We start from the raw sequence: 13,049 nt of genomic DNA, 5'->3' as shown, positions 1-13,049 counted from the left end.
TCGACCGCTGCCGCATCACTTCCTGTAGCTGCACCTGTGGCGCCGGCGCCAAGTGGTGCGCCCACGTGGTGGCGCTGTGCCTCTTCAGGATACACAACGTAAGTCTGTGTGTGTGTGTGTGTGTGTGTGTGTGCCTCTGTGTGTGCCTCTGTGTGTGTGTGTGTGTGTGTGTGTGTCTCTGTGTGTGTGTGTGTGTGTGTGTCTGTGTGTGTGTGTGTGGTAAATGGTAAAATGGTCAAATATAGCGCCTTTATCCAAGGCGCTTTACATAGATTGTGCATTACATTCACCCATTCACACACACATTCACACACCTTTACATAGATTGTGCATTACATTCACCCATTCACACACACATTCACACACCTTTACATAGATTGTGCATTACATTCACCCATTCACACACACATTCACACACCGATGGTGGAGGAAACCATGCAAGGCACCAACCAGCACATCGGGAGATATTAGAGTATGCAGAGTCTTGCTCAAGGACACTTCGACACTAACTCTGGGGGAGCCCACAGGGTTCGAACCGGGAACCTTGCGGTTACCATCCAGCCACTCTACCCCTGTGTGTGTGTGTGCACGCACGCACGCACACACACACACACGAATGAAATGAAGGCCCTACAGTACAACGTCTGCAGTAGTTAAAATGGAACGGACATTGGGTTTGTTGTCTGAGTGGGTTGTGGTCCAGGAGGTTGATTTAGCAGATTACTGGTTCATATGGCAGACATGTCACACACACACACACACACACACACACACACACACACACGGCCTATACTAATCGCACCACAATTATATTACTCGCATTCAGTCAACAGCTCATTCTAAGCACTTTCTAAATGGCACAGCCGGGCAAACGAGAGAAAAAAAAACCTAAATCCCCTTTTTAGGATCACCATATTTTAGCGTCTGTGTTGGAACGGAGGAGCCGGTGTGATCTACAGGCCTCTGGTCCACAGGGAGAGGCTCTCCGCTTCTCTGTGGTTGATATTATAATCCTATTAACAGACCGGTTCCCTTCGTAAGCACCGGGCCTCTCCTGAGGCCGGGCCAGGGCGGCCTGAAAACGTAGAGCAGGTCTATGGAAATACAATGATTTAAAACGTAGAGCAGGTCTATGGAAATACATTGATTTAAAACGTAGAGCCGGTCTATGGAAATACATTGATTTAAAACGTAGAGCCGGTCTATGGAAATACAATGATTTAAAACGTAGAGCCGGTCTATGGAAATACAATGATTTAAAACGTAGAGCCGGTCTATGGAAATACATTGATTTAAAACGTAGAGCAGGTCTATGGAAATACATTGATTTAAAACGTAGAGCCGGTCTATGGAAATACATTGATTTAAAACGTAGAGCCGGTCTATGGAAATACAATGATTTAAAACGTAGAGCAGGTCTATGGAAATACATTGATTTAAAACGTAGAGCAGGTCTATGGAAATACATTGATTTAAAACGTAGAGCCGGTCTATGGAAATACAATGATTTAAAACGTAGAGCCGGTCTATGGAAATACAATGATTTAAAACGTAGAGCCGGTCTATGGAAATACAATGATTTAAAACGTAGAGCAGGTCTATGGAAATACAATGATTTAAAACGTAGAGCAGGTCTATGGAAATACAATGATTTAAAACGTAGAGCAGGTCTATGGAAATACAATGATTTAAAACGTAGAGCAGGTCTATGGAAATACAATGATTTAAAACGTAGAGCAGGTCTATGGAAATACAATGATTTAAAACGTAGAGCCGGTCTATGGAAATACAATGATTTAAAACGTAGAGCAGGTCTATGGAAATACAATGATTTAAAACGTAGAGCAGGTCTATGGAAATACATTGATTTAAAACGTAGAGCCGGTCTATGGAAATACATTGATTTAAAACGTAGAGCCGGTCTATGGAAATACAATGATTTAAAACGTAGAGCCGGTCTATGGAAATACAATGATTTAAAACGTAGAGCCGGTCTATGGAAATACATTGATTTAAAACGTAGAGCAGGTCTATGGAAATACATTGATTTAAAACGTAGAGCCGGTCTATGGAAATACATTGATTTAAAACGTAGAGCCGGTCTATGGAAATACAATGATTTAAAACGTAGAGCAGGTCTATGGAAATACATTGATTTAAAACGTAGAGCAGGTCTATGGAAATACATTGATTTAAAACGTAGAGCCGGTCTATGGAAATACAATGATTTAAAACGTAGAGCCGGTCTATGGAAATACAATGATTTAAAACGTAGAGCCGGTCTATGGAAATACAATGATTTAAAACGTAGAGCAGGTCTATGGAAATACAATGATTTAAAACGTAGAGCAGGTCTATGGAAATACAATGATTTAAAACGTAGAGCAGGTCTATGGAAATACAATGATTTAAAACGTAGAGCAGGTCTATGGAAATACAATGATTTAAAACGTAGAGCAGGTCTATGGAAATACAATGATTTAAAACGTAGAGCCGGTCTATGGAAATACAATGATTTAAAACGTAGAGCAGGTCTATGGAAATACAATGATTTAAAACGTAGAGCAGGTCTATGGAAATACAATGATTTAAAACGTAGAGCCGGTCTATGGAAATACAATGATTTAAAACGTAGAGCAGGTCTATGGAAATACAATGATTTAAAACGTAGAGCAGGTCTATGGAAATACAATGATTTAAAACGTAGAGCCGGTCTATGGAAATACAATGATTTAAAACGTAGAGCAGGTCTATGGAAATACAATGATTTAAAACGTAGAGCAGGTCTATGGAAATACAATGATTTAAAACGTAGAGCCGGTCTATGGAAATACAATGATTTAAAACGTAGAGCAGGTCTATGGAAATACAATGATTTAAAACGTAGAGCAGGTCTATGGAAATACAATGATTTAAAACGTAGAGCAGGTCTATGGAAATACAATGATTTAAAACGTAGAGCAGGTCTATGGAAATACAATGATTTAAAACGTAGAGCCGGTCTATGGAAATACAATGATTTAAAACGTAGAGCAGGTCTATGGAAATACAATGATTTAAAACGTAGAGCAGGTCTATGGAAATACAATGATTTAAAACGTAGAGCAGGTCTATGGAAATACAGTGATTTAAAACGTAGAGCAGGTCTATGGAAATACAATGATTTAAAACGTAGAGCCGGTCTATGGAAATACAATGATTTAAAACGTAGAGCAGGTCTATGGAAATACAATGATTTAAAACGTAGAGCAGGTCTATGGAAATACAATGATTTAAAACGTAGAGCCGGTCTATGGAAATACAATGATTTAAAACGTAGAGCAGGTCTATGGAAATACAATGATTTAAAACGTAGAGCAGGTCTATGGAAATACAATGATTTAAAACGTAGAGCAGGTCTATGGAAATACAATGATTTAAAACGTAGAGCCGGTCTATGGAAATACAATGATTTAAAACGTAGAGCCGGTCTATGGAAATACAATGATTTTGGATTGATTTTTTTTTTTTAAGATATTTTTTTGCGCCTTACGCCTTTATTGATTTTTTAAGGGATAGAAAGTAGGCTGACAGGAAACGGGAGAGAGATGGGGGATGACATGCGGTAAAGGCCGTGTCGGGTCCGGGAGTCGAACCCGCGGCACACCGCGACTGGATCACCAGTCCGGTGCCCAGACCGTTACGCTACGGCCTGGGCCTTGGATTGATTTTTAACCCGACTTCAGTGATGCTTGCGGAACTCGACTCCGTCTCGTTCCTGACCGCATCCCTGTGGTGGCAATAATCACGTTAAACCACACCCTCTCGTGCAATATTGCTTAATTACAAAACACACATCACCCACTTCAGCCCTATATGTAGATTTCTGCCATTTGCAGTGTGTCTGTACTCTGTACTGATATGTGTCCTCTCCTCTCCAGGCGTCTGCAGTGTGTCTGTACTGCAGTGTGTCTGTACTGATATGTGTCCTCTCCTCTCCAGGCGTCTGCAGTGTGTCTGTACTGCAGTGTGTCTGTACTGATATGTGTCCTCTCCTCTCCAGGCGTCTGCAGTGTGTCTGAGGGCTCCGGTCAGTGAGTCTCTGTCCAGGCTGCAGAGAGACCAGCTGCAGAAGTTCGCCCAGTACCTCATCAGTGAGCTGCCACAGCAGGTAGCGCACACACGCACACATGCACGCACGCACGCACGCACAACACGCACGCACGCACGCACGCACAGCACGCACGCACAACATGCACGCACGCACGCACAGCACGCACGCACGCACAACACGCACGCACAACATGCACGCACACACGCACGCACTAGGCATGTGAATCTCGTCTCATCTCACGATTCGATACGCATCTCGATGCACTGCCAGCGATACGATACATTAGAGATACATGGAATCCCCTGGCGATACGATTCTCCCTCTTCCCGATGCGATGCGATGCGATAACAATTTAGTTCAAATCAATGCGATACGATGTGATTCACCCCTCTACCGATACGATGCGATTTGATGGCGATTCATCACAATAGAAAGGATTTATATTAAAGCTCTATTAATTTCCCAAAACATGTAAAAATACATTACATTTAAATTCAAAGCAATTTATTGTTTTACTGTAGGTTAGTATTATAGCTCTGCATCTCAAACAACCCAACTTATAGAATTCTGTAAGTAAACAAAGGGTCTGCTCTCTGCTGGTTATTGTGGAATTGTTAGATTACTAATAATCATAGGCTATAGTATATGTGGTTATCTGTCACTCGAGGCCATTAGAGTTCTTTCTGCACGTTGAAATGGGAAGTGCTTTGTATTCCTCTCTCAGTGAATGGCTCCTCGCTGACTAATGGAACAAGCCCAGGGCAGATCAGTGAGACCACATAGACATTAGAAACGCTTCTAAACGGCTGCTGTTCATCTCCAAACACGTCAGAATGTCTGAGAGCCACGTGGTTGTTCTGGGAAGATCCTAACTATCTCAATCTGATCTGAAGATCCTAACTATCTCAATCTGATCTGAAGATCCTAACTATCTCAATCTGATCTGAAGATCCTAACTATCTCAATCTGATCTGAAGATCCTAACTATCTCAATCTGATGGCCTGCTCTTCTATCAGTGTGGAGCCACCTCTAATTCTAAAGGCCTCTTCATAGTCCAGGTTGAGGTGATAAGGTGACCACCTTATCACCAGTGTGGAGCCACCTCTAATTCTAAAGGCCTCTTCATAGTCCAGGTTGAGGTGATAAGGTGACCACCTTATCACCAGTGTGGAGCCACCTCTAATTCTAAAGGCCTCTTCATAGTCCAGGTTGAGGTGATAAGGTGACCACCTTATCACCAGTGTGGAGCCACCTCTAATTCTAAAGGCCTCTTCATAGTCCAGGTTGAGGTGATAAGGTGACCACCTTATCACCAGTGTGGAGCCACCTCTAATTCTAAAGGCCTCTTCATAGTCCAGGTTGAGGTGATAAGGTGACCACCTTAGTGTGGAGCCACCTCTGATTCTAAAGGCCTCTTCATAGTCCAGGTTGAGGTGATAAGGTGACCACCTTATCACCAGTGTGGAGCCACCTCTAATTCTAAAGGCCTCTTCATAGTCCAGGTTGAGGTGATAAGGTGACCACCTTAGTGTGGAGCCACCTCTGATTCTAAAGGCCTCTTCATAGTCCAGTTTGAGGTGATAAGGTGACCACGTTATCACCAGTGTGGAGCCACCTCTAATTCTAAAGGCCTCTTCATAGTCCAGGTTGAGGTGATAAGGTGACCACCTTATCACCAGTGTGGAGCCACCTCTAATTCTAAAGGCCTCTTCATAGTCCAGGTTGAGGTGATAAGGTGACCACCTTAGTGTGGAGCCACCTCTGATTCTAAAGGCCTCTTCATAGTCCAGTTTGAGGTGATAAGGTGACCACGTTATCACCAGTGTGGAGCCACCTCTAATTCTAAAGGCTGTTTCACCCATCTCTCTTGGAGCGGTGAGCCGCAGCGTGCGCCGCGCTCGGGAATCATAAGTTGATTTGCCCCCCCCCCAATCCAACCCATCGATGCTGAGGCATTTTGGGTCCCATTTTGACTGTCTTCTTTGGTATGATCCGGCCGGGGATCGAACCCCCGACCTCCCAGTTTCAGGGCGAACACTCTAACCACAAGGCCACTGGGCTGGTCAGATGGATCCTGCCCACCGCGGCGCTCAGTGTCTGTATCAATGTCTATTGTCTGGATTAATATCTATTAATCTCTCTCTCTGTCTCTCTCCGTGTGGTCAGATCCTGCCCACAGCTCAGCGTCTGTATCAATGTCTATTGTCTGTAATAATAACTATTAATCTCTCTCTCTGTCTCTCTCTATCTCTGTGTGGTCAAATCCTCCGCACCGCTCAGTGTCTGTATCAATGTCTATTGTCTGTAATAATAACTATTAATCTCTCTCTCTGTCTCTCTCTCTCCGTGTGGTCAGATCCTGCCCACAGCTCAGCGTCTTCTGGATGAACTGCTGTCTTCTCAGTCCACGGCCATCAACACCGTGTGTGGAGCTCCAGGTACAAACCTACAACCGTTCAACACAATATAAACATAATGTAACACGAATAGTTCCATCAACACAGTGTGTGGAGCACCAGGTACAAACCTACAACCGTTCAACACAATATAAACATAATGTAACACGAATAGTTCCATCAACACAGTGTGTGGAGCACCAGGTACAAACCTACAACCGTTCAACACAATATAAACATAATGTAACACGAATAGTTCCATCAACACCCTGTGTGGAGCGCCAGGTACAAACCTACAACCGTTCAACACAATATAAACATAATGTAACACTAATAGTTCCATCAACACAGTGTGTGGAGCACCAGGTACAAACCTACAACCGTTCAACACACTATAAACATAATGTAACACGAATAGTTCCATCAACACAGTGTGTGGAGCGCCAGGTACAAACCTACAACCGTTCAACACAATATAAACATAATGTAACACGAATAGTTCCATCAACACCCTGTGTGGAGCACCAGGTACCAACCTACAACCGTTCAACACAATATAAACATAATGTAACACGAATAGTTCCATCAACACAGTGTGTGGAGCACCAGGTACAAACCTACAACCGTTCAACACAATATAAACATAATGTAACACGAATAGTTCCATCAACACAGTGTGTGGAGCGCCAGGTACAAACCTACAACCGTTCAACACAATATAAACATAATGTAACACGAATAGTTCCATCAACACAGTGTGTGGAGCGCCAGGTACAAACCTACAACCGTTCAACACACTATAAACATAATGTAACACCAATAGTTCCATCAACACAGTGTGTGGAGCACCAGGTACCAACCTACAACCGTTCAACACAATATAAACATAATGTAACACGAATAGTTCCATCAACACAGTGTGTGGAGCGCCAGGTACAAACCTACAACCGTTCAACACAATATAAACATAATGTAACACGAATAGTTCCATCAACACAGTGTGTGGAGCACCAGGTACCAACCTACAACCGTTCAACACAATATAAACATAATCTAACACGAATAGTTCCATCAACACCGTGTGTGGAGCACCAGGTACAAACCTACAACCGTTCAACACAATATAAACATAATGTAACACCAATAGTTCCATCAACACCGTGTGTGGAGCGCCAGGTACAAACCTACAACCGTTCAACACAATATAAACATAATGTAACACGAATAGTTCCATCAACACAGTGTGTGGAGCGCCAGGTACAAACCTACAACCGTTCAACACACTATAAACATAATTTAACACTAATAGTTCCATCAACACAGTGTGTGGAGCACCAGGTACAAACCTACAACCGTTCAACACACTATAAACATAATTTAACACTAATAGTTCCATCAACACCGTGTGTGGAGCACCAGGTACAAACCTACAACCGTTCAACACACTAAACATAATGTAACACCAATAGTTCCATCAACACCGTGTGTGGAGCACCAGGTACAAACCTACAACCGTTCAACACACTATAAACATAATGTAACACCAATAGTTCCATCAACACAGTGTGTGGAGCACCAGGTACAAACCTACAACCGTTCAACACAATATAAACATAATGTAACACGAATAGTTCCATCAACACCGTGTGTGGAGCACCAGGTACAAACCTACAACCGTTCAACACAATATAAACATAATGTAACACGAATAGTTCCATCAACACAGTGTGTGGAGCACCAGGTACAAACCTACAACCGTTCAACACAATATAAACATAATGTAACACCAATAGTTCCATCAACACAGTGTGTGGAGCACCAGGTACAAACCTACAACCGTTCAACACAATATAAACATAATGTAACACGAATAGTTCCATCAACACCGTGTGTGGAGCACCAGGTACAAACCTACAACCGTTCAACACACTATAAACATAATGTAACACCAATAGTTCCATCAACACAGTGTGTGGAGCGCCAGGTACAAACCTACAACCGTTCAACACAATATAAACATAATGTAACACGAATAGTTCCATCAACACAGTGTGTGGAGCGCCAGGTACAAACCCACAACCGTTCAACACAATATAAACACAATGTAACACCAATAGTTCCATCAACACAGTGTGTGGAGCACCAGGTACAAACCTACAACCGTTCAACACACTATAAACATAATGTAACACGAATAGTTCCATCAACACAGTGTGTGGAGCGCCAGGTACAAACCTACAACCGTTCAACACAATATAGACATAATGTAACACGAATAGTTCCATCAACACCGTGTGTGGAGCGCCAGGTACAAACCTACAACCGTTCAACACAATATAAACATAATGTAACACGAATAGTTCCATCAACACAGTGTGTGGAGCGCCAGGTACAAACCTACAACCGTTCAACACAATATAAACATAATGTAACACGAATAGTTCCATCATCACAGTGTGTGGAGCACCAGGTACAAACCTACAACCGTTCAACACAATATAAACATAATGTAACACGAATAGTTCCATCATCACAGTGTGTGGAGCACCAGGTACAAACCTACAACCGTTCAACACAATATAAACATAATATAACACTAATAGTTCCATCAACACCGTGTGTGGAGCACCAGGTACAAACCTACAACCGTTCAACACAATATAAACATAATGTAACACCAATAGTTCCATCAACACCGTGTGTGGAGCGCCAGGTACAAACCTACAACCGTTCAACACAATATAAACATAATGTAACACGAATAGTTCCATCAACACCGTGTGTGGAGCACCAGGTACAAACCTACAACCGTTCAACACACTATAAACATAATGTAACACGAATAGTTCCATCATCACAGTGTGTGGAGCACCAGGTACAAACCTACAACCGTTCAACACAATATAAACATAATGTAACACCAATAGTTCCATCAACACAGTGTGTGGAGCACCAGGTACAAACCTACAACCGTTCAACACAATATAAACATAATCTAACACCAATAGTTCCATCAACACCGTGTGTGGAGCACCAGGTACAAACCTACAACCGTTCAACACAATATAAACATAATCTAACACCAATAGTTCCATCAACACCGTGTGTGGAGCGCCAGGTACCAACCTACAACCGTTCAACACAATATAAACATAATCTAACACGAATAGTTCCATCAACACAGTGTGTGGAGCACCAGGTACAAACCTACAACCGTTCAACACAATATAAACATAATGTAACACGAATAGTTCCATCAACACAGTGTGTGGAGCACCAGGTACCAACCTACAACCGTTCAACACAATATAAACATAATCTAACACGAATAGTTCCATCAACACAGTGTGTGGAGCGCCAGGTACAAACCTACAACCGTTCAACACAATATAAACATAATGTAACACGAATAGTTCCATCAACACAGTGTGTGGAGCACCAGGTACAAACCTACAACCGTTCAACACACTATAAACATAATGTAACACGAATAGTTCCATCAACACAGTGTGTGGAGCACCAGGTACAAACCTACAACCGTTCAACACAATATAAACATAATGTAACACGAATAGTTCCATCATCACAGTGTGTGGAGCGCCAGGTACAAACCTACAACCGTTCAACACAATATAAACATAATGTAACACGAATAGTTCCATCAACACAGTGTGTGGAGCACCAGGTACCAACCTACAACCGTTCAACACAATATAAACATAATGTAACACGAATAGTTCCATCATCACAGTGTGTGGAGCGCCAGGTACAAACCTACAACCGTTCAACACAATATAAACATAATGTAACACCAATAGTTCCATCAACACAGTGTGTGGAGCGCCAGGTACAAACCTACAACCGTTCAACACAATGTAAACATAATGTCACACTAATAGTTCCATCAACACAGTGTGTGGAGCACCAGGTACAAACCTACAACCGTTCAACACAATATAAACATAATGTAACACCAATAGTTCCATCAACACAGTGTGTGGAGCACCAGGTACAAACCTACAACCGTTCAACACAATATAAACATAATGTAACACGAATAGTTCCATCAACACAGTGTGTGGAGCACCAGGTACAAACCTACAACCGTTCAACACAATATAAACATAATGTAACACGAATAGTTCCATCAACACAGTGTGTGGAGCACCAGGTACAAACCTACAACCGTTCAACACAATATAAACATAATGTAACACGAATAGTTCCATCAACACCGTGTGTGGAGCACCAGGTACAAACCTACAACCGTTCAACACACTATAAACATAATGTAACACCAATAGTTCCATCAACACAGTGTGTGGAGCACCAGGTACAAACCTACAACCGTTCAACACAATATAAACATAATCTAACACGAATAGTTCCATCAACACAGTGTGTGGAGCACCAGGTACAAACCTACAACCGTTCAACACAATATAAACATAATGTAACACCAATAGTTCCATCAACACAGTGTGTGGAGCACCAGGTACAAACCTACAACCGTTCAACACAATATAAGCATAATGTAACACGAATAGTTCCATCAACACAGTGTGTGGAGCACCAGGTACAAACCTACAACCGTTCAACACACTATAAACATAATGTAACACCAATAGTTCCATCAACACAGTGTGTGGAGCACCAGGTACAAACCTACAACCGTTCAACACAATATAAACATAATGTAACACGAATAGTTCCATCAACACAGTGTGTGGAGCACCAGGTACAAACCTACAACCGTTCAACACAATATAAACATAATGTAACACGAATAGTTCCATCAACACAGTGTGTGGAGCGCCAGGTACAAACCTACAACCGTTCAACACAATATAAACATAATGTAACACGAATAGTTCCATCAACACCGTGTGTGGAGCGCCAGGTACCAACCTACAACCGTTCAACACAATATAAACATAATGTAACACGAATAGTTCCATCAACACAGTGTGTGGAGCACCAGGTACAAACCTACAACCGTTCAACACAATATAAGCATAATGTAACACCAATAGTTCCATCAACACAGTGTGTGGAGCGCCAGGTACAAACCTACAACCGTTCAACACAATATAAGCATAATGTAACACGAATAGTTCCATCAACACAGTGTGTGGAGCACCAGGTACCAACCTACAACCATTCAACACAATATAAACATAATGTAACACGAATAGTTCCATCAACACAGTGTGTGGAGCACCAGGTACAAACCTACAACCGTTCAACACAATATAAACATAATGTAACACCAATAGTTCCATCAACACAGTGTGTGGAGCGCCAGGTACAAACCTACAACCGTTCAACACAATATAAACATAATGTAACACGAATAGTTCCATCAACACAGTGTGTGGAGCACCAGGTACAAACCTACAACCGTTCAACACAATATAAACATAATGTAACACGAATAGTTCCATCAACACAGTGTGTGGAGCACCAGGTACAAACCTACAACCGTTCAACACAATATAAACATAATCTAACACCAATAGTTCCATCAACACCGTGTGTGGAGCACCAGGTACAAACCTACAACCGTTCAACACAATATAAACATAATGTAACACGAATAGTTCCATCAACACAGTGTGTGGAGCGCCAGGTACAAACCTACAACCGTTCAGCACAATATAAACATAATGTAACACGAATAGTTCCATCAACACAGTGTGTGGAGCACCAGGTACAAACCTACAACCGTTCAACACAATATAAACATAATGTAACACGAATAGTTCCATCAACACAGTGTGTGGAGCGCCAGGTACAAACCTACAACCGTTCAGCACAATATAAACATAATGTAACACGAATAGTTCCATCAACACAGTGTGTGGAGCACCAGGTACAAACCTACAACCGTTCAACACACTATAAACATAATGTAACACGAATAGTTCCATCAACACAGTGTGTGGAGCACCAGGTACAAACCTACAACCGTTCAGCACAATATAAACATAATGTAACACGAATAGTTCCATCAACACAGTGTGTGGAGCACCAGGTACCAACCTACAACCGTTCAGCACAATATAAACATAATGTAACACGAATAGTTCCATCAACACCGTGTGTGGAGCACCAGGTACAAACCTACAACCGTTCAACACAATATAAACATAATGTAACACGGATAGTTCCATCAACACAGTGTGTGGAGCACCAGGTACAAACCTACAACCGTTCAACACACTATAAACATAATCTAACACGAATAGTTCCATCAACACCGTGTGTGGAGCACCAGGTACAAACCTACAACCGTTCAACACAATATAAACATGATAATGTAACACTAATAGTTCCATCAACACCGTGTGTGGAGCGCCAGGTACAAACCTACAACCATTCAGCACAATATAAACATAATGTAACACGAATAGTTCCATCAACACAGTGTGTGGAGCACCAGGTACCAACCTACAACCGTTCAACACAATATAAACATAATCTAACACGAATAGTTCCATCAACACCCTGTGTGGAGCACCAGGTACAAACCTACAACCGTTCAACACAATATAAACAT

At 42.0% G+C, this 13,049-nt stretch overlaps 1 protein-coding gene across 1 annotated transcript in view; it reads left to right on the top strand.

The window, feature by feature from the left end:
* The window catches only part of zswim8 (zinc finger, SWIM-type containing 8), a 144,906-nt gene that overhangs the window by 34,493 nt on the left and 97,364 nt on the right, over positions 1 to 13,049 (top strand). Inside the window, exons 4-6 of the mRNA XM_083775375.1 lie at positions 1 to 98; positions 4,043 to 4,150; positions 6,451 to 6,532. The exon at positions 1 to 98 is cut by the window's left edge and continues 75 nt beyond it. Coding sequence (XP_083631501.1) covers positions 1 to 98; positions 4,043 to 4,150; positions 6,451 to 6,532 — 288 coding nt within the window. The remainder of the gene's footprint in view (positions 99 to 4,042; positions 4,151 to 6,450; positions 6,533 to 13,049) is intronic.

The sequence above is a fragment of the Protomyctophum parallelum genome, assembly GCF_964188405.1.
Source record: "Protomyctophum parallelum genome assembly, chromosome: 10".
NCBI classification, from domain to species: Eukaryota; Metazoa; Chordata; class Actinopteri; order Myctophiformes; family Myctophidae; genus Protomyctophum; species Protomyctophum parallelum.
This window is presented reverse-complemented; position numbering and strand designations above follow the sequence as displayed.